The following is a 27,064-nucleotide window of genomic DNA, read 5'->3' as shown; positions in this document are numbered from 1 at the left end:
ACGCTATTTAACATTAATTTTAAAAATCATTATATAACTTACGAGTGAAGTGATAATATATAAGAGAGATAAAGAGAGCCTTCAATGCAAATTTTATAAAATATAGAGTGAATAAACGTCAGGAAGGTCTACGGGCTCCGTTTTTAAAACGCGTTGTATACGATATTTTATCTCCAACGTAATGGCAGACGATACATTCACGTATATTGATGACCAAAATGAGCAATATGGCAAAGTATGAAAACGATCGGATAAGAGATAAGAGATATAAAAAATGACAACTAACACGAAAACCATGTGAAATGCAAAGGAGGTATGTAAAAAGAAAAACTTATAGGCGTTTAAACAATTAAAATCTGACATAGCGAGCGGGTGGCGAAAAGGGAAAAAAACGATCGGAAGAGTGTGGATAAATACTAATACACGTGTAAATTTGGATAGTGCCTTTGACGATTTTTATTTTTAAGGAAAACCGATTTAATATCCAAATTTAAGGAATCCTGTACCGAAAAAAATTACATTCATAATATAATGCACATTCAGATTGGATGATTATCAAAAAAGGAAATTGTATGTTGAATTTTCATATTCAAACTAATTTTTTAATATTATGGACTAATGAAAACACACCATCCAGAAATTCCACAATTTCATTACTACTATAGCTAAATATATAATATATATATATATATATATATATATATATATATATATATATATACTAATCTAGGTTATGTATATATGTATGTATGTATATTACTAACGAAACAATCATGCATGACTTGGCAAAATTATATCTAATTGATCGATTTACAACCGGCGAAAGTTTAATTATTTGCCGAAATTTATAGTCGACATCGACGCGGCAGATAAGCGCCCTTTCTAAGCCCACTAAATCATCAACTAACCAAAAACCCTGCGGATAAGCAAGAGGAAGATAGAGATAACCAAAGAAATGCCAAACTTACATGTTGAGAAACTCTGAAGCTCTCAACTCTCGAACTTCGACCAAAACGCCTAATTGATAACGCTCTCGAACGAATTTACGACGTATTTCTTTTCAATGCTTCTTTTAGGTCAATGGCTATTTTCGGAAACGGATAAGTCCTCCTAAGACTTTGTTATAAATAGGCATTTAATCAAATTAAGTCGAGTATTTATAATAATATTTTTTTGCTTGATTTTTTTCTCTTAACTTTTCGCATCCTTTTTTTTGGAGCTTTAATAAGTAGTGTGTAATTTCAATTTGTATTTTATGCTAATTTGAATATAATGAATTATTAGGGTGACTGCATAAACATATGTGGGATTTAGTTTTATAATTTAGAATAATGCATGTAAGAATGATTAAGTTGGCAAGCTCTAGTATCATATCATATATATATAAAGACGGTAATCTGTGTGTGTGTGTGTGTCCTAACTCTCGCCGAACATAATGAACGAATCGATAAAAATCGATAAATTCATTTTTCGACGAGACGACTTTGTCGCGACTCGAACCGATCACCCCAAATAGCCTGAATATGGGTCTAAATTGAGCTAATGGTCACGTGCATCACGCCAAATCCAATTCTTCATTTCGCCTTTTTTTTTAAACATTAATTGAAATATTCCTTCTCGCCACATAAAAAAATACGTAATTTTAATAATTTCATTTAGCGAGGTTTTGAACCACTTTTTTTATACATTTATTTTTAATTAAATTTAAATTTAAATTTAAATTATTTATATTTTGACGATATTCGAGAAAAAAATTGATTTCATTCACCGCGGGCGCCGGGAATCGAACTTCGGACCCTCCGATCCAAAGCGATGTGCTTCACGAGCCCGCGCCGAACGCCATATCCTCGCCCAGAATACGTGTTGTAAATACACATCATATGTATATGCACGTAATTTGTTGTGTAATAATAATATTCAACGTTACGAGGTCAATGACCATTTGTGTATAATCGGAAAATATTACATTTCGTTAACTTTAATTAACATTTGTTAACGTTAACTTAAAGAATTGAAAATTATTACAAATAAAGAATTGAAAACTATCTATGAGAGTGTACGAAAACAACGGTTCCGGTTCCGGATTTTTTTTTTAGTTTTATACGGGTATATAATAATTTTATACCCATGCCACGATATTTCATCGGGCTATTCACTAGTTATACATATAGAATGAATGATGAGGTTGGTATGTATTGTGACACTTAGACCGTTGTTGCTCTCCGAGTAATAAACCACCCAACGAGTCAATTTTCTGTATCCCCATTTCTCCTGACAACAAGATCTTACATTTGTTTGTATGTTGTCAACTTAAAAAAAAAAGAGTATGTATACATATAAAATGTATAGAAAAGATTCTGGCTGTGATAAAATGAATATTGAAAATTTAATTAAATAATAAAATTTAAGTTGGTTCTAGGGGGTCACAAATCCGTGTATTTGAACATTTTATATTTTATAAGATTTCTTTTCGATGTACCAACTAGAAGTCTGTTAAAATTTTAAAATATTTTGACCCTTTTTTATAAAATATTTTAAAAGTTATAAGATATTAGAAAAGTTTAAATATTTGGTAACCCTAGTTTGTACTTTCATTATTAACATTTTTTTTCAATTTAAGCATTTTGAAAATATAATTCCTTCTTGGGCTTACATTTAATAGTATTAAAATACGATTTGAATAAAATTTATTTATTCATCAATGGTTTCAATGCGGAGAACGAAATATTTACTAGCTTCTTCTTAGCTCGCTTTCGATTTTTTCGTCTGACGAAATTTGAGTTCTTATCCGATCGTTTTCGAACTTTGCCATTTTGTTCGGTTGGGTCATCAATATATGTGGAAATCAAATCCATCGTTACAATTTTGAAAAATAATCGCAATAGACACGTTTGAAAATACTCCATTATCAGTCTAGCTGACGTCTATTAGAAAGTTGTTCCGATCGTTTATTCCCTTTTCGCCACCCTCTCGCTATATCAGATTTTAATTGTTATTGATTGCAAACCACCCGGTTGCATGCTCATTTCGATTGCATTTTAACTGTTTGAATTTCAGCATGTACGAAAGACGAGATATTCATGGGGTTGCGCAAATGACATTTCGATGTACATACATTGATGATAGGCAATTCTTAAAGTTAAGTTGGATCTTTCTGGCAAGTTTAAAATGGCAAAAGCCGAGACAAAAGTATGAATTGAGCATGCAGCGAAATGAGCATGCGCCCGCTTGGTTTGCAATCGTTTGCAGCGCAGGGATAAAAAAGCCTAGTAAAAAAAGAGATTCTTATGAGTTTAAAGAATTTTAAATATGGTACGAAACTCCATATAAATATTTATATTATATTTCAGAAAAATATTAGAAAATAGTTATAATAGTATTGAAATTTCAACGTAGTACATTATTTTCAAAGTAAAAATGACGTCCGCCATTACGATGGTGAAAAATAATTGTAAAAGACACGATTGAAAATACTCCGTCATATTTCTTCTTAACGTCTATCGTCCGAATTGATCGTTCAGACTGTTCGTCCAGATTGTTCGTTTTGGCCTCTTCTTACTTGATATCCCTATTCGCATTAAAATCAAAAAATCCCTTTAAATCATTACATACGTACTTACACGGTCTAAACCTCTTAGTAATATATTTAATTATATTAGTTTAAGCCGGGATCATAATTTTGATTGAAATCCCAACCATTGAAATCTTTTTGATTGAAATCCCACACATTTTATCTATTTATAGATAGATTATATTGTCGTAAATTTTTTGTTGAAATATTGTTTAAATTGCCTTTTTATTTAATTTAATTATTTAATAATTATTTTTACATACCTCCTTTGCATTTCACATGGTTTTCGTGTTAGTGGTAATTTTTATATCTCTTATCTCTTATCCGATCGTTTTCATACTTTGCCATATTGCTCATTTTGGTCATCAATATACGTTAATGTATCGTCTGCCATTACGTTGTAGATAAAATATCGTATACAATGCGTATCAAATATCCAGAATCTTGGGTACGGTGACGTCTATGACGGTGACGGCAAGCTACCATAATCTATCTTCAACCTTTTCGCCTTGATATGGCCATATCAGATTTTAATTGTTTAAACGCCTATAATTCACTATATATTTTATAAAATTTGCTCAATAGGTTCTCGTTATCTCTAATATTTAAATATTTATAGTTTTAACTCTCATATGTATATGTGAATTTCAAATTTGGCGTCTAGCTTCATGTAATGTAATACACGATATATATTGATTTTTTGCCAAATATGTCATCATTATTGCCAATATATCTAAATATTATTACAATTCTCATATCAGGTTGCTTTTGCTCTTTCTTCTGACAATTTTTTTTTTAATTATAATATATTATTAATAATTTCAATTTTTTAAATTATATACATGTATGTATGTATGTATGTGTGTATGTGTATGTATTTATGGATGAAAAACTTGCAAAATATTAAAATAATAAAAACCTTGCTTCTAAAAGTAGTTCTAACAGACCCTTAAGGGACGGCCTGGAGCACCATTTAAAACCCCATGCAGCAGAGATTTAGCACACACAAAAATAACATCGATGTAGCACACGCAGACACAAACCACACACACGCACATAAAGAATGCAGCATACGCACGCAAAAATCGATTTAAAGCAGACATTTACATATGTTGTACCTACACATTTCATACAGAGATGTGCCGTACACATTTTAATGGAGATTCGCACGTAACGAAAACTAGACATTCAGGCGTGTTCAACATATGCGTCTTATATTAAAGCACAATACATAAATAAGTTGTATTCACCTGGTGTCGGGTAACCATAAGTCGTGGGCATCCAGGGCTGTCAGATCCGTGTCGTTGCTCGCTGCTGAGTGACCCACGTGTTGAGGAGTGCCCCTGGCACTGGTTGTGGTCCTTCGCCACGTGTTGCGTCTCTCTAAAACACGTAACGTACATATAACATGAGTGAGATATGTATATCAAAAAAATTACACGACACAATAAAAAAAAATAACTTTCTTAATCAAAGTTTATATATGCACTATTTAAGAAACAGGTTAGGTTCGTGAGGTTTGTAGTTAGCAGGAGAAGGAGGAGAGAAGATTAAGAGTAAAGGCTTTACTCAATGTCTCAAGGAATTAGAGGTGCAACATTTCGTTACATGTTTCAATCTACTCTACTGGTCTTAAAGAGGTTTTCACTCTAAAAAGTTTGATTGTGCTATGTTTCTGGTTCACCGCTTGACCTTCCTAGCGTTCCATTCAAGCTCAATGAAGCAAATAAGTGGCAATGCAACGTTTCTAAACATATGTATATAGGATCCGGATGTGAAGGATTCCAAGCGAAACGCACAGATTAAGTGTCAGACTATTTATTGTAACATGTCTTCGGGCTTGCTCTCCAACAAGTGACCATAACAACACGCATCCGGTCTCTCCCATGCATACCACACACATACTTTATCCCTAGCAGTTTGACCAAACACACATATGGCTAGGCTCGTTTAAAAATCATTCCTACATGTATGTAATGTTTTTGACCTAAAAAAGCAGCAAATATGATAATGAGAAAAGATTGTTCATAAAATTCTCGTAATATTTGAAAGATCTACAATCAAACAGGCGGAAAACCCCCATTACAAATGATCCAAAGAAGCACAAAAAGTTCAATCTGAAAATAAGGCTGACGCTTTTTCTAAAATTAAAAAAGAGCTATGCCTCGGAATTCATATGTAAAGCAGTCAATATGAAATATTAAGTTTTGAAGCAATTAGAAATAGTATATAAAATGTCTTGAATTTTAATAAACACATAAAATGTAGGTGAGTAATTGTTTGATATATGTAATTGAGTTCAAAAACTTTAAGAGGACACTTATAAGGGGAGGTACCATTTCCGGTCACCTTAAAAATTTGAAAAAAATTTACCTAGTATTAATAAGAATTTCAGTAACCGATACTAAGTTTCAGTTCGATAGGACTAACGGTGTTCAAAAAATCCCCAAATTCACAGACACACAGAACACACATTTTTTCTAAATCATGAAAACGTGATTAGTGATCGATTCTGATCACAAAACTTTCGTATGATCACAAAACTTCATTCATTGTGAATATGTTCATGCATAAAGTAAAACTGTACGAATTGTCGATACATCAAGTTAAAGTTTGAAAAAATCCAGACAGTGATTTCAAATCGAACAAAAGTTTTCCTTCACAATGAGAAAAAATCATAAATAATTTTTGTTTTTAATTATTTCAGACATTTATTTTCAATGTGCTAAAATAATGTCAATAATTTGTTTTTTTATTTATATTATTAAAACATTCAAAAATATATATCGCAGTCGGTAGGATTCGAACCTACGCTCCCAGAGGGAATCTGATTTCTAGTCAGACGCCTTAACCGCTCGGCCACGACTGCTGATAATCATTTGGCATTAATATAAAAACGTATTTACACCAATCGATCAAAGTATTTTTTTTGTTTATTTGCCACAACTTTTGTTTGCATAGGTGTTATAATGTGCAAATCAAAATAGCCATACATATATACATGTGAATAATTAAAAATGGTTATTAAGTTACATTGCTGCCTAACAATATTAAGATAAGGAATAATTCATACCTTGTTTACCATAATTGGTAGTTCAGTTAAATAATGTCCAGGTATTTGTATATTATATATTAAATATGCGGAGGATAAAGACTGGGTCCAACAAGCTATCCTGTAGGACTCCTGTCTTGTTCAGTATGACGATGAGTATTTTTTAGGAACTAACTAGTGAATAAGTTCGTCATGACTAGAGACACGTATTTTGGTAATTCTGCCATAAATGCTAAATAGATGCTAAAATTCGGAATAGATGCTAATTTTTTAAAATATGCGAATAGATATTAAAATAACAAACAACAGTGAAATTTGCATAAAATTTATAAAATTAATAGACAATTTAGAAGGGTCTTCCTATCCCTTTGCCCATTTATTATGTGAAGAATTTGAGGGGATAAAACAGAGCTTGCAGTTTACCATAGGTGATTTTCCTGTCGAAATCAAGCATATGCTTCTGTCTAAACTTCTAATCTTCTGTAAACAAAATAAGACAGTTGGAGCTGTATATCCAATAGGCTGCTGAAAAAAGCGTCTTAAAACTAGAATCGCATTCAAGACTAAATGAGACAAATATATTCCTCCAAACATTGAGTTAACTATTCAATTCATCTGTGGCAGGTAAAAAACGAAACTGTTAAAGAAAAAGTTTTGTTTTTTAGAAACCTGCCATTGTTTGTTGTTTTGTAATTTTAAATACAAAACATTTTTGAATTTTTCTATTATTTTTTAATTGTTGTTTTGTCTTTAAATTGTATATATGTATATAAATTTTATTAAAATTCATCGAAATTGTTTATTATTTAAAATTAAACTCTTCATAAAAATATATGCTAAAATTGAACATTTTCAATACCCTAATGTTTTATATATTTAATATGCGAAGGATGAAGACTAGGACCAGCAAGCTATCCTGTAGGACTCCTGCCTTGTTCAGTATGACGATGAGTATTTTTACTAGGCTCTTCTTAGTTCGGAAACGATTTTGTGTAACGAAGTTTAGTTCTTACCGATCGTTTTCAAACTTTGCCATTTTGCTCGGTTTGGTCATCAATATAAGTGGAAATGACGTCCGCCATTATGATGGTGAAAAATAATCGTAATAGACACGTTTGAAAATACTCCGGCATATTTCTTCTTGACGTCTATCGTCCAAATTGATCGTTCAGACTGATCGTCCAGATTGATCGTTTTGGCCTCTTCTTAATTTATATCCCTTTTCGCCAGCATCTCGCTATGTCTGATTTTAATTGTTTAAACTATGAATTAGGAACTAATAAGTGAATAAGTTCGTCATGATATATAGTATCGAAGGCATTTTATATATCGAAATATCTTTTTGGAAGTTAATATAATATACGTAGATGAAGTGCTGCAAAAACATACGAGTAATATTACGGATAAATATGTATGTAGCCGTGCTGTTTAACATAAATCGTAAATTGTGCATACATATGTATGTACATATTCGCATGTGTTTGTTGTAGTTTTGACAAGTAAGCAACAGCATCTGTCTAAACAAAACCCGCAAGTGAACAAATAGCACATGTTATGTCAGTGTGAATGTGCCTTTACAGTTCTGTCAAGAGATTAACAGCAGTCGTGGCCGAGCGGTTAAGGCGTCTGACTAGAAATCAGATTCCCTCTGGGAGCGTAGGTTCGAATCCTACCGACTGCGATCAATTATTTTTTTTAATTATAAAATAAATTACATATATAAAATTCAACGATTAGTAAAAATAGACTGTCTAGACAATTTCAAAAAAAAAGAAAAATTTAATGGTTCCATACAAAAATACGCCAATTAGGTGTTGAAGTAATCATTTTAAACGAGTCAATAAAAAACAACAATATGTACGTCGATGCTATTAGCTTTAATAATTTATCGAGGCTTTTGTGTCATATTTGGGTTCGATGATGGAATTCAGAGATATTTCTGTAAGGAAAGTTATCAGTTTTGGCCATCAAACAACTTTCACTTCGTGCAAGGTTAATGGATTTGTAAAAATAGTCACATTCACTTTGATGAAATCGACTGACATTTAATCTTGGTCGATTTAAATTATTAAATTAAATTCAGCATTCGATATGTATTTAACGATTAACATCACATAAAAATCCGTAAATGTATGGAAATATATATTATTATTTATTATACTTTAAAATTTTGGTAAAAAAAGAGAACTGAATATGAAAATAATAATTATAAAAATTTATACTCCAGTTAATTATCTTAATTCTTACTGCTTTTTGCATTGATTTTCTATTAATATTTTATCCATAGACATTTCAATGAGTAGTTTTATTAAAGTATATGTCTCCTGCCGAAGCGGGACTGAAAATTAATTGATACTTAATTTGAAACTTAAGTTAAGACTTTATACAAACAATATAACTTTGTTTTAAAAATTTAATAGTTCTTTGATAAAATATCAAAAAAGGTACAAATTAATGAATCTAAACCAAATGAGCCGTTATATTTGAAAATGACAAAAGTGCACTTTTCTTCATTTCGAAAAATATTTCACTAAACATTAAATATAATGCCTTATGTAAAAATACTGGTGGCCTTAATGCGTTTATTCTGCTTTTCCAAGATTCTAGACATATCAAATTAAAAGAAGTGATAATAATTTGTGAATTAAGAGGGTTGGACCCCAGCGCCTTGTCCATATAAACGTATTAGACTTTTCCCTTCCTCAATTATGGCACTAGAGAAATTACTTTTTAATATGCTGTGGATATCCACCATAGGCATGGTTCTATTTTTACTAACCTCTTATTATTTTTTTGATTAATTGATTAATCAAAAAAATAAAAAAATAGAACCATGCATTGGTGGATATAAATAGCATATTAATAAATAATTTCTCTAGTGCCATAATTGAGGAAGGGCAAAGTCTACGTTTACGTTTATATTTACAAGTCGCTGGATTCCAGCCCTCTTAAGTCAAACAGATATAGTGTTTTTGGAACTGAAAATTGGACTTCCGCCACATTCAATTATAATAGCTCAAATGTCAAATCTTATCAAAACTTATCAGCATTTGTAAGCTAAATTTTGGTAGCTTATTTACATGGTATTCACATATACGCTTATTAACATATATGTACGTCTTTGAAGTTAAATTTTGACGTAAAACTTTACCGGAAATTGTGAATTTAATTTATGATTTATCAATATTAAAATAGAAGTCATTGCCAAAATGTCAAAAGTATACAAAACACCGTCAATTAAGTAGATTGAAATATTTTCAAATAATAAAATATATATGTAATTATGTCGATAAATGTAGACGCGTATGTTGTGTAGGTAATTGCAGTTACCTACCTATATTGTTTATTTATTTATTCTAAACAGACCATTGTGACATAACAGGAATTCCTAAAGCGCCACAATGGTCAAAAAATATAACACAAAAAAAACAAAATAACAATAAAACATAAATTAATACATAACGAAAATAATATACTCATCAAATATACATAAAAAAAATACATTTGATCATAAACATAAATACATCCATACATAAACATAAAAAATAGCATTTAATAATAACAGATAAAGTAAAAATATCAAATAAAAAATATAGCATAAGGAATGCCTTGCACCTACAGCCAGTTTCAATAAATATGTAAGAAACAACTACAAATACAAAACATCCCTGTAAGGCCCAAATGAAAGAGAGTTAATCAAAATTTCACTCATAAATCACAATCAATCATGAAAACAATGATGAGCGCAGACTACCAGATAAATGGGTTAGAGTAATTTCCGACAATTTACGCTCACTAAGGTGGAAAATATCACATTCAGTCTCGGCAGCAACGATTTCATTAAGAAGTCAAATTGCTCTAGGAATAGGAGCTATAATATATAGGAATAGAATTATAAATAAATAGATATAATAATTAATATATATGAAAACGATCGGATAAGAGGCAAACTTTTTCCTGAATTGTAATCGTAAGTGAAACGTAAACGAGGTATGTAAAAATATGTAATTTTGAATTATGTTGTATATTTATAAAATATGTATTATAAGCATTAGGTAAGTATGATATGTATCGATTGGAAATTATTTGACGAACAATTTGTACGCAAATAGGTGGCCCTATAGGCAAATTGAAGTCGCGAAATAAACGATTACGACAATTTGTCTTCTCGGGAAAGTTCACCCCCTTCTTGCTTCACTTTCCCTTCATCTTCTCTTTCGTAATATGAAGACGAGAACCTCGAAGAAGCCGTTGTTGTTATTCATTAGCGTAGCCGAGTGACAAATTATCAAAGGGCTTTATAGTCCACTCGGCGCGAGGGGAATGGGTGTTCATTAATAAGGACTTTGGCCGTGTAGAAGAGTCCTTTTCGATCAACCAATAGTTGCTACAGTTCGAAATAACCGATTTCCCCCGACAGCTTGAATTTCCCGAAAAGGTATTAATCTCCGAGGGAATAAAATTCGCATTGATCATTCGAGAAATACGGCCGAAGATACTAATAAGATTATTATTCAACCGGAATGATTATTACAATTGTTCTATGACTATATTATATTACTTAGACTATATAATCACACGTTGGCCATTTATTATTAGAAAGATGTGTATTATATGTATAATACAAAATAACACTGAATTTATGTCATTATATAAAGGCTTAGTCTTTATGTTTGTCGGAGAGAATGAAATAGCGTATTTTTGCGCAATAAACCGTGGTATAAATGTCTTCTAATTAAAAGTATCCCTTTTATTATATTTAATTAAGCGGAAAAGCCTCTTATTTTTCCGTGGCTGACTTATGCAGGATCAACTGAATATAATATATTCAATTTAATACCGGAAAATTGTATATACGTGTACATAAATAATTGCTATAACTAATTAATAGATAATGTATTTCCAGATTTAATATCGTTCATATTAATAGCTAAATTTTATGATCATTAAATCTATGCATAATAATGAAATAACTACATAAATTTATGCAATTTCAGAAAAAGTATTAAATAAAAACTCAATAATAAAGTTCCATTAGAATGAATCGCATTTTATACTTACTTTGAAATGCGTATCTATCTGATTTACATACATACATATATACATACATCATTCATGATAATGAGAGTCTGAAATTCATGAATGCGAAATACCAGTCATTAATTTTGATTTATTCCGTTCCGAATTGGTACTCCTCGTTCGAAAACAATGAATTCGCCTTTTATACTAAACTATTCAATGATAAAAAAAAAACCTTCGCAACAACGTAAACTTTCTTCGGTTGAATTTCGACGAGAATTCGTAGACTGTGGTCGAAACAATTACCTAAATGCAACATTGAAATCTCGCGAAAGCTTATTAGCGGGCGAAAAAGCTTTTAAAGCAATTGAGCTGAGCTCAAAAGTTCACACATAGAACGAAAAATCGAGCTGAATGAAAAATCGGAAAACTTCAGACAAGTGGCCGACCGGGGCAACTTTTCCCAACAAAACGATACCACACCGTCAAATAGGTATTATAATACATACGTATATCAACAGTTATCGAAACGAACCTACATACATATAATATGTATGTGTATGTATGTACATACGTATATTGGGAAACTTCCCAGCTCAGATTTTACCATTAAAGAAAATGTTATTTTAGCGTTCCTCAACTATGTAGAAGCTTTCGAGTCGAATTGACAATATTATAAAATTAAACATAGGAGATTGTACGAATAATTGGTTATGTGATTCTTATTGAAGAAATTTGGTTTCTTACATACATCCTGAAAGTTATGCATTATTTTAAAAGCAGGCTATAAACAAATCGCAAAATTTTAAGCATCAGTATTTCATAAAAAATCTATATTGCATATATATTTTGGGTCTACGTGACGAGCCAGAATGTTAAATTACAGAAAACGCAAATATCGAAAATCGAAAGATCTTAAGTCAAAAGATAAAAAAAGGGTGTATGGTAAACGGTACATACTCACTTAATTTGCGCGAGCAGGGTACAACAGGAACAACAGGAACGGGCTTTTCCTCCCGTATTCTGCGCGCACACATTGATACGGGAGTATCAATAAGAAGTAAAAATATAATAAAAAATTCTAACTAGTCAAACTATATTAAAATTGGAAGACACTGTTCGATTGTAAGACAGCCAGCAGTTTGGCTTAGTGGTAGCGTATATATTTAGCACCACTGAGGTCATAGGTTCGAGTAATCGCCACTGCTGGTTAGATTTGGGGGTTTTGTGACTCCAAATCGATCGTTTCTCTATCAGAGTTTGCCAATTTTATCTGATCATTGCTGAAACGGTTCCTGAAAATTGGTATTAGATCTAATCCTGTTGTCACAAAATCTGCCTGTGTATAATTTGTAATAATTATACACAGTAATCTGAAATCTTTAGATATCTCTATAGACATCTCTATAATTTCGTATTTATTATATGTACAAAAATTATATACAAAAAAAAATCTAAAAATAATTCATAGATGTCTCTATCATTATTATTTCTGATTAATTGTTATATGCTATATATTCTGATTGTATATGTATGTATTAGTGTATTTCTGATTTCTGATTGTTTATGTATTCTGTATTTCGTTAACGTACGCCCGTCGCATCTGTAATGGCGAGTGTATATTGATTTGTAACAATAAAATAAATAAACTAAACTAAAGATTTTCGTTGGAAATTTATTTTTTCTACACAATTCCAATTCCAATGAGCCTGGAATAGCTGGATCGAACCAAGCAGACTCTTAAATCAGAATTCAATTGAGGAGGATTTGGCTTGTTGACCTTTTGTGGGTTGTACTGTCATTATCCTTTCTTTTTCCTGGAAGCCATTCAGGTAAGCTATTATTCTGGATTACGATTAATATAGCAGGCGTTTTACGACATGGACCCACCCACTGCCTGCAGGATAGTATTATAATATAGGTATATAGGCGTACTACATATAGTCCTAATTCCGTCATCAAATCCGCCAAAGGGCCATAAACTGAAATGTTCTAAATCGATGTTTTATATATCGAAACCGTTTTTAGATTGCGATATATAAAACAATACGGTATATACATAATTGTTCCATAAAATTCGAGCACCTTTGTAGACCGCTGTTATACGTATAATAATATTAATTTGCATGTTTGAAATCATATTTTCCGACAGGGGCAAAATTACATTACGATTCAATTACCGTGAACGGAAAATGACTGTTTAATAATGGATTAGTTTCAGCTTAAAAATAATTGAAATTTTAATCCTTAACTAGGTCGTAGCTCTAATTGAATTCATTCACTATTGAATAATTTTCGATTAAAAGATCTTCGTAGCAATTTGCACGTTCTACATATATCATCATATAAAAATTTCAATTGAGGTTTATCTTGTGATTCAATATAATTCATGGCTAATGAGATAAATCTTATAAACATATATTATTTTTTAGAATCGGTCTAGAAATAATAATATAACGCAATAAGGATAGCATATAACGTCCTTTTAGCATACATAGTTAAGGTGTGAAATAAAATAATTCATTTAAAAATAAGAAAACTTGAAAACCAACTAAATGCAATAAAATAGTTTTGGATTAAAATTAAAACGAAGTATTTTGATAATGCTGGACATCAACAACAAACTTATTGTTTCCATTTCAATACTTTAATAATATTATAAGATTTGAAAACAAGTATTTTCGTATTTTTTTGACTTTTAAATTCAATTTTAGCTTGAAAAATAAAATTGTTTTGTAGATCAATTGATTTGAAAAACTTCTTAGACTCTTCTGATAACTTTGAAACTATGCCATTTTGCGAGGTGTGGCCGTCAATAGAGATTCCAATTGGGTCCGCTAAGCTGATGATGAAATAAAATTGTAGTCAATACGTTTAAGTATTTTTATTTGGAACTTCGAAAACAAAACAAAGTTTCAATGACGACGATTCCATATATTTTTTTCGTTTCAAAAAAATTTAATAAAAAAACAAATGAATATTTACTATTAGATTCGCCATGATTAAGCTTTTTATACTTGTTTATAGCTGTTAACCATTATTAACCTATGCTTCACCTGTATGGAATAACGCCTCGAATACTAACCTATCCAAGCTCCAAATAATACGAAATAAATCATTAAAAATTATTTATAATACACCCATATATACTAACTTGAAAAAACTGCATGCCATAAATAATATTCCGTTTGTTAAAGACTTTACTAACAAACTAACCAGTAAATTTTATGACATAATCACTAATAAACATACTAACACACTTGTGAAGAGTCTCGGTGATTACAACAAAATGTCTATACCCTTCAGGTATAAACACAAATTACCTAAACACAATCTACATTAGGTCATCAACTTTCGAGAGTCTTTAATTAATATTATGTATTAGATGTTTTATCAGCATTTATAATACATAATTGTAAATACATAGGTTTTTGAGCTCTTTTTCCCATTTTGCTGTACATTAACATTAGAATAATATAATACTATGATTACTAACAAAATTAAATTAAAATTGTAAAATAAAAAATGATTAGTAGATCAGTAGCTTTTAAAATAAATATAAGATGTATTGTGAACATAATTTCTTAATAATAAAAAGCTGTTTATATTAAAAATATTGAGCGAAGCCGGGTAAAACAGCTAGTAGGTTATATAATGAATATTATAATATTGATAATTCGATATGGGTGCTATGGCCAACTCGCTAAACGTTACTTCTTGACATATCTCTGCTCGAACCATTCGATTTTTGATTTCAACTCTCTAATTTTGTCTTTTTGGCTTGATTTTGGACTGAGAACGTCAATTCGGAACTGCAATGTTTTACGAACTTCATATTATACTATTTTTTATGATTATATTTAGAGACACGTATTTTGGGCATTTTGCTATTAATGCTTAATTGATGCTAAAATTCGGAATAAATGATAATAGATGCTAAATTCGTAAAATATGCGAATAGATGCAAAAATAACAAACAAAAGTGAAATTTGCATAAAATTAATAGACAATTTAGAAGGTTCTTCCTATCCCTTTGCCCATTTATTATGTGAAGAAATTGAGGGGATAAAACAGAGCTTCCAGTTTACCATAGACAGTGTTTTTCCTGTTGAAACCAAGCAACTGCTTTTGTCTACTACTGTAAATAGTAGACAAAAGTGTGGATGCTGAAAGGTATTTTAGTAAATACAATATAATTGTTACTGAGGATGCGGTGCATCCGCTCTGAAATCGCCAGACAAATTGAACGACAGATTAACAGACGGCTGCTTTAAATGCAATTCTCGTCTTCTCGAATGATAGATTGCACATCAGACGACGGGTAACCTTTCGATGTGCACAGATGCAATTATTAAAATCGTAATTATTAAAATTGAGTTGGATCTTTCAGGCGAGTTTAATAAGGCAAGATTCGATAAGTTCCCAAAATACGTGTCTCTAATTATATTGTAGTATTGCTTATATTTATTTTATATATTTTTGGACTTAATATATAAAGTAAAAATACGTATATACATACATATGTATATACATATGTATATTAATAGTATATTCATCAAATTCCCAAAACTTTCAGTCAGTTTTCCATATTATTTCGTATTACATACGTATTTCATCCGAAATTTAAATATTTATTCAACATTTACAAATACATCTACTCGCTGTGGGTGAGGCAGAAAGGTGTTCACGTCACCCTCAAACCATAATCGATGTTGTGACGAGGGGTATCATTACGCTCGTGGATATTATCCCGACAGCGAAATGTTCGGATAAAGGTCGTCATCACTTTCGCAAATTTTCGCCGACCGAAATTCACCCATCACACACAATTATAGTGATATCATTTAATTAAAAGTTGCGATATTAATGAGTCGAGTTTAAGGTTTAATATCATCCACTAATCAAAGTTTTGAACGTTGTTCGAGCGACGGTAAAAGTTCGAGCAGGGCCCCAACTTTTCATCAATTTATTTTACGGTTAAACGTAACACGGCCCCCTCTGTTCGCATTTAATTTAATATATACGCACATGTCATTATGGTGTTATATATATATATATATATATATATATATATATATATATATATATATATATATATATATATATATATATATATATATATATATATATATATATATATATATATATATATATATATATATATATATATATATATATATATATATATATATATATATATATATATATATATATTGATTGTTCTGTTGATAAAATAAGTGTGAAATTGTTTTCGAAACGTTGAAATAGCGCGCATTTCGTATGCAGTAGATGCATCTGACGTGCATTTGTAATATTGCTCGCTTCGTCTGGAGTGATGTCACCTTTCCTGGGGAAATTTAATCTTCACGCAAATACACAGAGCGCTTTCGATAAAAGTTTGCTGTATATTTAAGCTCTATATAATGCACATATTGTTTATTATGTAAATATAAAATTTTAATCAAAACAGAAATCTATTTGAAAGCTTTTTAATTTAAACATTTTATTGCTTTGTACATTTAATCTTTTAGAAAAGTGATTGTATTGACTTTGTTGTATAAACGTGATTGTTTTTTTCTTTGTTATGCAAATCTAGCGTTTTCAATTCAAAACTGTTTCAGTTGAAATTCCTACATATGTATATCACGATTGCAAAATTTTTAATATGAAACGTACAAATTCGTTTGAAAAAGTTGAATTAATACTACAAAATTGGGTACAAAAATGACTTTAATGGTTTTTTGATGCTTTCAATTCCAAAATACACAGAAACTGCTATCCTTTCAGCACTAAAAGATAAAGGAAATTCCTCCAGACATATTTCCTTTTGAAGTGGTTTGTGGTTGTTTTTTCTCCCTGAATTACTAGAATGTAAGTGCAAATTAAGCTCGAGCACGAGATTGCATTCTATCTCACGGTCTGTTGAATAAGAAAAAAAAAATAAAGTAGGACAAACACGATATAACCTAAATTAAAAAGTGAAGATAGAAAGCTTTACAAAGCGGAATGGGACAGGTCTCTTAAAGGACAACCTTGAATCAATTAAATCGACAAACACTCGGAGAAGATTATCAATTAGAATTAAATGAGAACATCTCGTAAGTCGAATCGATAAAAACGGAATAAATTTCAAGCACGGCTATTGGGATTCAAACCGTGATACTCTATCGACTCGTAACTTTTTCACTTAATTGATAGAAGAAGTTCAAAGTGTGGCGATCGTGATACAAATTCCATAGAGAAGTTGCTGTTTACCTGTAGTTGCGAGTTGTGCTACTTTGAACGTATTTTGATCGCTTTTGGTTTGTTTTTATACCGATTTCCAGAAAAAACATTTCAATATAATAAGTTGATTTCAATAACGAGCTTTCATTTCAAAAGTTTCAACTGAAGAGCACTTTCAATATCAAAACAAAAGTACAAAAGTACTTTATCTATAATATATAAGAACTTCAAAGAAACGAGTCCTTAAAATGTCTAAAAATATATGAAACTCTTGTTAAATTTTAATACATATTAATTTATGAAGTTATCATAGCATAGCAATTAAAATATTAATACAGCAATAATGACGCTTTGTAGAAAAAATAATTAATTGGCCTCGTCTTGGCACAAAGTTATGCTAAAAATGTATTAAAAGCCTTTCAACAACGAATTTAAACGAAACTACTTTTAATAACATACATATGAATATTAGCAACATACATATGAATATAAGTGGTTATTGTTATAATAATAATAAAGAAATCTTGGTTAGTTAACCAAGTAATTTAAAAAAAAAAAGAAAAATTATTTAATCTTTCATTGGAACGTGGCGGTATGTATGTAGGTAATAGGGTATGTGGCGAGCACGTCGACCAGTATGGAGATTTAGAAAAAAAACAAATTTTATTAATACCTGGATAATATGTTGTGCCTAGAGATATTTAAAACAAATACTCGCGAACGAGGCGCTCAACCAATCAGCGTGAAGTAGTCCACGTGGACTAAAACGTTTGACCAATTGGTGCAACGATAATGGGTGCATTTTAAACATCCGCTATAGGGATTCAGCATGACAACCGATCGTGTCGAGAAGACGCGGGTAATTGAAGGTGTGTGGAGCATCTGACATGTGCTCCTGATATTGAGCCCCTGGCTTAGAACGGGTGACGTCAGCATCAGAAGAGCTGCGCAGGAGCGCACACACACACATTCATCAATCATTTCAAGGCGGGCGAACGGGGAACGTTATAATACGCGCGGGCGTAGTTTAAAAAAAAAGTATAAGTATATATAAGTAGTTTTAAAAGAAAAAATATTTAATCTTTCATTGGAACGTGACAGTATGTATGTACATGTGTATATGGTGCTTACGGACTAAACCAACGATGATTTTGGGCCAACTTTTTAACCAGCAGTAGCTTACAAAATATCGAAATAAAAATTAAATTTTAAAATTGAAATTAAATATCAAAATCAAGCTAAAGAGCGAGATTGAGCTAAAATTAGATCATCTTTGATGTTTTGAATTGCAAAAATGTTTTGAATTACGACGATACCGCATTTAAAACCAGAGAAATATTATAATTTCTCTGCGTACGAGCGAAAAAAAATATTGTTAAAGTCGTTACGAGATGTCACTGTATTTCCACGTGGATGATCGATAAAAAAAAACAATTCATAAAAAAACGCGGTGTCGGATGTCGGTGATTTGTCAAAGGGTTTTTTTTCTTTCGTCGAAATAAAATTAATAATCACACATTATCCTATAAATTTTACCTCTGAAATGATTTAATTACTTGATTTATTTCGACGAGAGAAACAATTGAAGAATAAAAAAATCCGTTTGATGTGACCGACAACACCCCGGGTTAGCAAAAATCGTTGGATCACCCATACTAATACATGATATATTCTCAGTAACTGCGCATTACGAGGAAGTAAAAATAATAATTCTTTGATTTTTTTTCGATCTTAGTGCGTATCTTCGTAAGTCAAAACATCTTCGACAAACAAAAGTCGAGGATTACCCGTATGTGATTGTTGATGATCTAATTTTAGGTCAATCTCGAAAATTTATTTAAATTGTGCATGTTCTGTTTTAACTTTCGATATTTAATTTTAATTTTAATATAATGATTATAATTTTATTTTGATACTTGAAGTTAATTTTAATATAATAATAATAGTTTTAATTTTGATATTTAATTTCAATTTTTAAATTTAATTTTTATTTCGATATTTTGTACGCTACTGGTTTTAAAAGTTGGCCTGTGTCCCGTTCGTTGGCTTGGTGGGTACGCACCATAATACATATTTCTCTTAAGTCTTTTGTGAATATAATATTGAAGTATTGGTTATCATCTTTAGCAAAATATTCAGTTGACACGTTGATGCTTAAACATTTGAATCAAACTTAATAAAATTATAATATGTTTCCGGATTAAAGCTTGAGCAAACTAACGTGCACTTAAAACGGATTCGAGCCGAAAGCTGGCAACAATAGTAAAAGTAGCAGAAGATCCAATCGAAGTTTGGAAAGTTTAAAGCTTTCACCGGAGCAAATAATTAATTATTTCGCCGTAGAGGCGACATTCGAGAGCTGTTTGCGTCAGCAAACCAGATTCGTCCATCAGTGTAGTGTCGACATAATCTGCTTTCGTCACCACATCACAGTTTCAAAAGTTGGGTTGTGAGATTCGCGCCGCAACGCCGATGCAAATCGAAATCCGCGTTGTCTGTAGGTAATTTCGAGCTACGACAACGCTAACCGGATTAAGACAAAGTTGCCACGTCACAATTAAACGCAAATCGAATTTCCTTCACACTCCAAACAAGCTTGCCTGTCGGGTTTCTAGTTTTGAAGGATTTCCGGGAAAATTCTAGGAAAATCGTTTGAAAATTCCTAGTTGGGACGAATTTGGTTGAATATGCTGGAAAAGTTATATTAAAAATTTGAATGTGACCAACTCACAACTTTTTTCTACAAATATTTGAGGAATATAATTATATTTATTTATTTATATATATTTTAGCTATCAAGCTAATTTAAAAATACATCTTAATTATTATACTTAACTCTAAAATTGAGTACTGTCCCTCACAGAGGTTTGTCTTTGCACCTCGCAGGAATGCATCCATGTTTTTAGCAGACCCGATGCACTCAGGGAGGGCATTATACATGAGCACACCCCTGTGAAAAACACCCCCAGCCGTCTTATTCTTTCTTACTCTACTTACAACTAGTTTGTCCTTATTTCTAGTATAAAAACTATGTTTATCTCTATTCCTTATTATATAATCATCAAAATACTTAGGTAATAACTTATGATCTAACTCATAAACAAAAGACAATGTACTAATATTTAGACTAATTCTAATACTCATCCATCCTAATTCATCTAACATACTTCCAATACTCTTAAATCTACTCACATTCAAAATACCTATCATAGCTTTATTCTGTATTTTTTGCATTTTTTCTAAATCTTGGCCACTAAACAAATTAAGCACAGTGGCACAATAAACCACATGTGGCAAGACAATTGAATTAAACACTAAAATTTTACTTTTTTTACTTAAAATATTTCTTAATCTACATAATATACCAACTTTTCTAGCCATTTTTTTTATTATATAGTCAGCGTGCATTTTAAAATTTAGTTCTGAGTCTATGTATGCTCCTAAGTATTTTATATTTTCAACTTTTTCAATTAACTTATCATCAATTCTAATTTCATTCAATATATTTTTATTTTTACCATTCAACCACATCGTTTTTGTTTTATTCAAATTCAGCTTTAATTTATTTTCACACAACCAGTCATTCACATAATTTAATTATATATTTAAAATCTCAGACATTACATCAACATTCTTTCGAATTATATATATATATATATATATATATATATATATATATATATATATATATATATATATATATATATATATATATATATATATATATATATATATATATATATATATATATATATATATATATATATATATATATATATATATATATATATATATATATATATATATATATATATATATATATATATATATATATATATATATATATATATATATATATATATATATATATATATATATATATATATATATATATATATATATATATATATATCGATGTATCATCTGCAAACAAATGTATTTTACAATTCTTAATTACCTTAACAATATCGTTTATATATAATATAAATAATAAGGGTCCCAATTTGGACCCTTGCGACACTCCATGAGGTGTTACAAATTCAGAGGATAACACCTTATCAATTTTTACTATTTGCCTTCTATTATTTAAGTATGATTGAAGCCACTTTAATACTATACCATTTATTCCTAACTTATATAATTTTTGTAATAAAATATTCCTATCTACTGTCTCAAACGCTCGTTTAAAATCTTGAAAAACTGCTCCAACAACCATGCTAGATTCATCCATCACCTCCATCCAATCAGAAACCATAATATAAGAACGATAAAAAAAAGTCCATAATGAAACATACATATACATATATATAATATGTACGTTCACACATATATCGGCTGTGAGAGTATTTTCGATACAAATAGAGCGCAAATGTAAGAAATCTTACACAAGACAAAAGTTCTACTTCCGGTTGTCGGATTTTGTTCTAATTTTTTTTATTACTTAAAATCACTATAAATATTATACATATTAAATATCAAGAAGATAAACATAATTTGAAAGGTCAAAATAAAATAATGAAATACTGTTTTAAAAAAAAATGACTACTTCCTGTTTCTGAATTATGCCCAAAACTCTTTCAACTCTAAGTTAGTACATAAAAATTACAAATATAAATGTTCAGATTGATACGTTCAGTGGTGTAGAAAAAATTGTGGGGACACAACATTTTTGACATTTCTAAGAGGAAAAAATCCCACTTCCGGTTAATTAAATTTATTGTTTTATGTTTTATTTTCATCACATTAAGATAAGGATTATATGTGAATTTACACGTGAAGAGAACACATATTCAAATGGTCGAAAAAACAGTGGAAGAAAAATCGAACAACAGTAAACTACCACTTCCGGTTGACAAATGTTCACCAAATTTTATATATAACTTGGAATTAAGCTTATGCTTCTAGAAATGAAAATTCAGTTCACCAAATACCAAAGGTACATATATTGTTAGTACGTACATAGATAAAGTGTAAATTGTGGAGAAGATATACGAAAGCATATGACATATGACTTAAATTGATGACAATATACACAAGTACAAGAATTGTAACCAAAAATACAATACAGTCAACAAAAATTTGGGTTTGGTGCATCCGCTGTAAAATCGCCAGATTAACAGAACGGCAGCTTTAAACGTAATTCTCGTTTTCTCGAAAAAAGCCGAACCCAAGTGGTGGTGTTTTTATGTGTATATTGCAGATAAAAGCCTTACATATGTACATACATATATAGGTATAGAGTTCCAGCACTCGTTAAATAAAGCATTCTGGTTATCGGTTTCAAAGGTTTTTTTGTAATCTACAGCACATAGACTCATTGGCTGCTGATACTCATACATACGTATATTCACATGAAAGCTGAAATCACAGATTGGTGAAAATATACATACATATATCAATAACACTTTCATATATACACGTGTGTATATTTTATAATATAATATTTTCGTAAATGAATGGTGGAGTGTGTCATGGTCCTATGGCGCATACCACTTCAATTAATAGACGTAATTAATTGAGTCGATACCGGAGTATCGAAGGGGTTCAACGAGGACCAGAAAGGGATGGGGTTTGTGATGTATTGCGATACCAATGGAGAGTCATTCCGGAACAGGGACGAAGTGAACATCGTCCTGGTGAATACACCCTAATTTGATTCAAATTTCCAATCGAACCTGAGTGATCAGATTCACGCCGGAAACGACGCGAGGCTATTTTCGTCCGCCAGCCACTTCCGGCTTATCGTCCGTCTGAACGTCCGTTCTCCGTTCTAATTTCCCGACATTTTTAAACCTCCCAGAATGTGGGAAATTGAATTTGAAATCCATTTCAAAGATTTTACTTTATATATATTATAAATAATACTATATGTATGTATATATAAAAACGGACGCGATGTTTGTATTGTTATGTACCTCGCTTATCAATGTAGTCGACTAACCAGAACGCATAAGACACACCATTGATTTGTGTTACACCTAATTTAATAAGTAACACCATTGATTAATGGCACACCTTAAACACTGACTAACCAAAATTGTACGACGCGTGTCTTTAACACTAAAGTGTTTTAAAGCAGAGAAGATAAACTGATTACTGTTAGAATTTAAGTTAGTCATCACCATTTAGACTCCGAGAGTGGTATACATCACCATCGACTCCGCAAGTGACAGTTAGTCATCACCATCGAGACTTTAAGAGTAGCAGTCAACACATCAGCAGCAGAAAAAAGTTAAACAGTGAAGAAAAGTTAAAGTGAAACAGTACTACGTATCTCATTTAAATTCTCCATTACATAATTAAATTCTACCAATACGATAAATTTAACGTTATAATAATAATGAAGAAATCTTGGTTAGTTAACCAAGTAGTTTTAAAAAATATTTAATCTTTCATTAGAACGTGACAGTATTTATGTGTGTATGTGGCGAACGCGTTGACCAGTATGGATATTTAAAAAAAAAAAATTAGAACACCATGAGTATATGTTGCGCCTAGAGATATTTAATAAAACAAATACACGCGAACGAGGCGCTCAACCAATCAGCGTGAAGTAGTCCACGCGGACTAAAATGTTTGACCAACTGGTGCCACAATAATACTGTTGCGTAGGGGTGGGTGGAGAATCCAAGTAAAAGGCCTAAGTCGTTTCACAGCATTTATTGATGATTAAGGAGATACACGCACTGGCAGTGCTCAGTCCAGAATGACATGATATCGCCTAAGTATCGCCTTATAAGGGATAGATCTCTCAGGACATCTTCGACGTCTAATTTGTTTACCTATTGTTATGGTCACGTACGGATATGTCTTCCCACGACATTCGCTCCCAGGGTACAGGTCAATTCTGGGAAGTGCAATCATTGTTTAGCTTACTTGCACTTAGCCTGTCGCTTATCCTTAAAACCACTTATACCGGTCCCACGGTCTCTCAGGACGCAACCCGGCCTAATCCGATCGCAATTACTCGGCGGCTCTTTTTAGTATACGTAACAATACATTCTGACCAATGGGTGCAATTTAAGAATCCGCTATAGGGATGTAGCGTGACGACCGATCGTGTCGAGAAGACGCGGGTAATTGGAGGTGTGTGGAGAATCTGATATTGAGCATCTGGCTTAGAACGGGTGACGTCAGCGTCAGATGAGCTGCGCAGGAGCGCACATACATACACACAGCCACGTAGACACACACACACACATTCATCAATCATTTATAGGCGGGCGAACGTGGAACGTTTGAATACGCGCGCGCGCCTATCAATTACATAACACTTTTTTTATATAAAACATACAACTTTATTTGAATTCGTGTATCAATTCCTTTCTAAAGCCACCCGTTGAAATCAATGTGCACAACACTAGCACATAATTTATAAAATATCGAGAAGACTTTACTATATTACAAAAAAAATGTAACATTTAGGCTTGGCTCGGTTTATACTTTATACTAGGTTCATACATAGCCTAGTGTATAACCATCAGTATAGACTAGTGCCTTCGCACAGAGTGGTCACTGGTTCGAGTCCCACTGGTTTTTGCTGGCCATACCTTGTCTTTGTGAATCCATGTCGATTGTTTCCTATCAGAGTTTACCAATTTATCTGATTTTCATTGAAACGTTTTCAAATAATTGGAAACCTTACCAATTTTCTCGCAAAATCTCGAGTTTTTAGCAATCTTGAATTTTGCTGAATTGTATAAAGTGCTGCAAATTTACAAGATTGACCATAGATGTGTCTGTGGATGTTAATTGTTATGTATTTACTTTGTATACTACAAATAATACTTGTATGAAATTTACAATGTTTCTGGCCAAGAAGGCGCGATGGGGCTACTTGTTAGGCTTCCTGGTATAAATTAAAAACAAAAACAAATACATTATATATTATAATTAAATAGTGTCGTATATTTCAAATCGATCTAGTTCTATTTGAGTATAATTAATCACATTTTGGTTATTAAATTTCGAAACCGATACTTGATAAATAAAACAGTATCCCGAAAGTTTTAAACTACTCAATATTGAACTTTCAAATGCAACGATTCCACCGACGCTGATCGATGTCAAGAATTAGTAAACATGCACTTAAAAGTTTTGCAACGAACCATTTACTAAATTGCCTATAAACTTCTGTTGATATAAATTGGGAAACAACATACATATATTTCAGAATTAAAGAATGTAAATGGACCTTGACTGTTGATAAAACGTTATCAATTGAACTTGAATCGATTACTAGTTCTATTCATGCATTATTTATCATTAATAATAGACACTTAGCATTATTGATTTGATAATGCAAATTTAATGTCACATATCACTAGTAATAACTCATTTATGAATATTTAATTAGGATCATTTAATTCATGTAAAATTTATTTATTTCAATATACTACATATACAGATTCGATACATTTCCGATAACTAATTATTAGATTGTATGCAAATCACAATACATTATGGAAAGCTCGTACCAGTATTTAAATTATCAATCAGCGCTTTGAAAACATTTTTTATTCAATGTCATATAAAAAATTCGTTATACTCGATTATAAATGTGGAAAAAAATGAAATAGCCACGTTGAGTACTGTTAATGGAAACAATTTTTAACTATACTTTGCTTTTTATTGCAAATTATCGTTAATAACACTTTGCATGCGAGTAACCTTGCCGAGTGTAGTTGCTATTATAGTTATAAATGCATATTCGTGCTTTGCTTAATAATCGCATAGCATTGTTATTGCATTACTGGCGTCGTCGTTTTCGTTCTCGTGTGTTTGAAAACGTGTTTTTTTTTAATATCAACATTACGACTCACTTAATGTGATTAGGATCAGCTTTGAGCTTGTAAAAAATCAATTTAAAACCAATTGAATTCCAAATATCATTATAGTCTATTTGCGTACTTGTAAAATACCGGATATATTTATGAAAAATTTTAAACAAATCTTCTCTAATATAATAACGTATAAAACGAAAAGCCACTTGCTCTTGCATATATAAAATATTTTATTGCTGATTTTTGCGTTTAAATTTTTTTCATGAGCTGTATGTAGTATATAGTAAAATATTTAATGGTAGGAAAGTTTTTGAATTCAATGGAAAATGTATTATATATATATATATATATAGTTAGTTATAAACAAATATGTATATAAATATATATACAATGATTTTTTTAATATGTGATCTT

At 31.0% G+C, this 27,064-nt stretch overlaps 2 protein-coding genes and 2 non-coding genes across 4 annotated transcripts in view; 1 reads left to right on the top strand and 3 right to left on the bottom strand.

Annotated features, from left to right (window-relative positions):
* Positions 1-27,064, bottom strand: part of LOC143919204 (uncharacterized) — a 740,296-nt gene that overhangs the window by 339,681 nt on the left and 373,551 nt on the right. The gene's annotated exons all lie outside the window — the stretch shown is intronic.
* Positions 1-27,064, bottom strand: part of 5-HT2B (5-hydroxytryptamine receptor 2B) — a 151,355-nt gene that overhangs the window by 29,159 nt on the left and 95,132 nt on the right. The window contains exons 4-6 of the mRNA XM_077441469.1: positions 16,633-16,640; positions 11,002-11,010; positions 4,822-4,954 (exon numbers count right to left, since the gene is read on the bottom strand). Coding sequence (XP_077297595.1) covers positions 4,822-4,954; positions 11,002-11,010; positions 16,633-16,640 — 150 coding nt within the window. The remainder of the gene's footprint in view (positions 1-4,821; positions 4,955-11,001; positions 11,011-16,632; positions 16,641-27,064) is intronic.
* Positions 6,359-6,440, bottom strand: TRNAS-AGA (transfer RNA serine (anticodon AGA)). Its single transcript has one exon. It is a non-coding gene; the product is annotated as a tRNA-Ser (tRNA).
* Positions 8,223-8,304, top strand: TRNAS-AGA (transfer RNA serine (anticodon AGA)). The gene has a single exon. It is a non-coding gene; the product is annotated as a tRNA-Ser (tRNA).

The sequence above is a fragment of the Arctopsyche grandis genome, chromosome 11 (assembly GCF_051622035.1).
Source record: "Arctopsyche grandis isolate Sample6627 chromosome 11, ASM5162203v2, whole genome shotgun sequence".
In the NCBI taxonomy this organism is placed as follows: domain Eukaryota; kingdom Metazoa; phylum Arthropoda; class Insecta; order Trichoptera; family Hydropsychidae; genus Arctopsyche; species Arctopsyche grandis.
The sequence above is the reverse complement of the archived record's forward strand: the minus strand, read 5'-3'. Positions and strand labels throughout refer to the sequence as shown.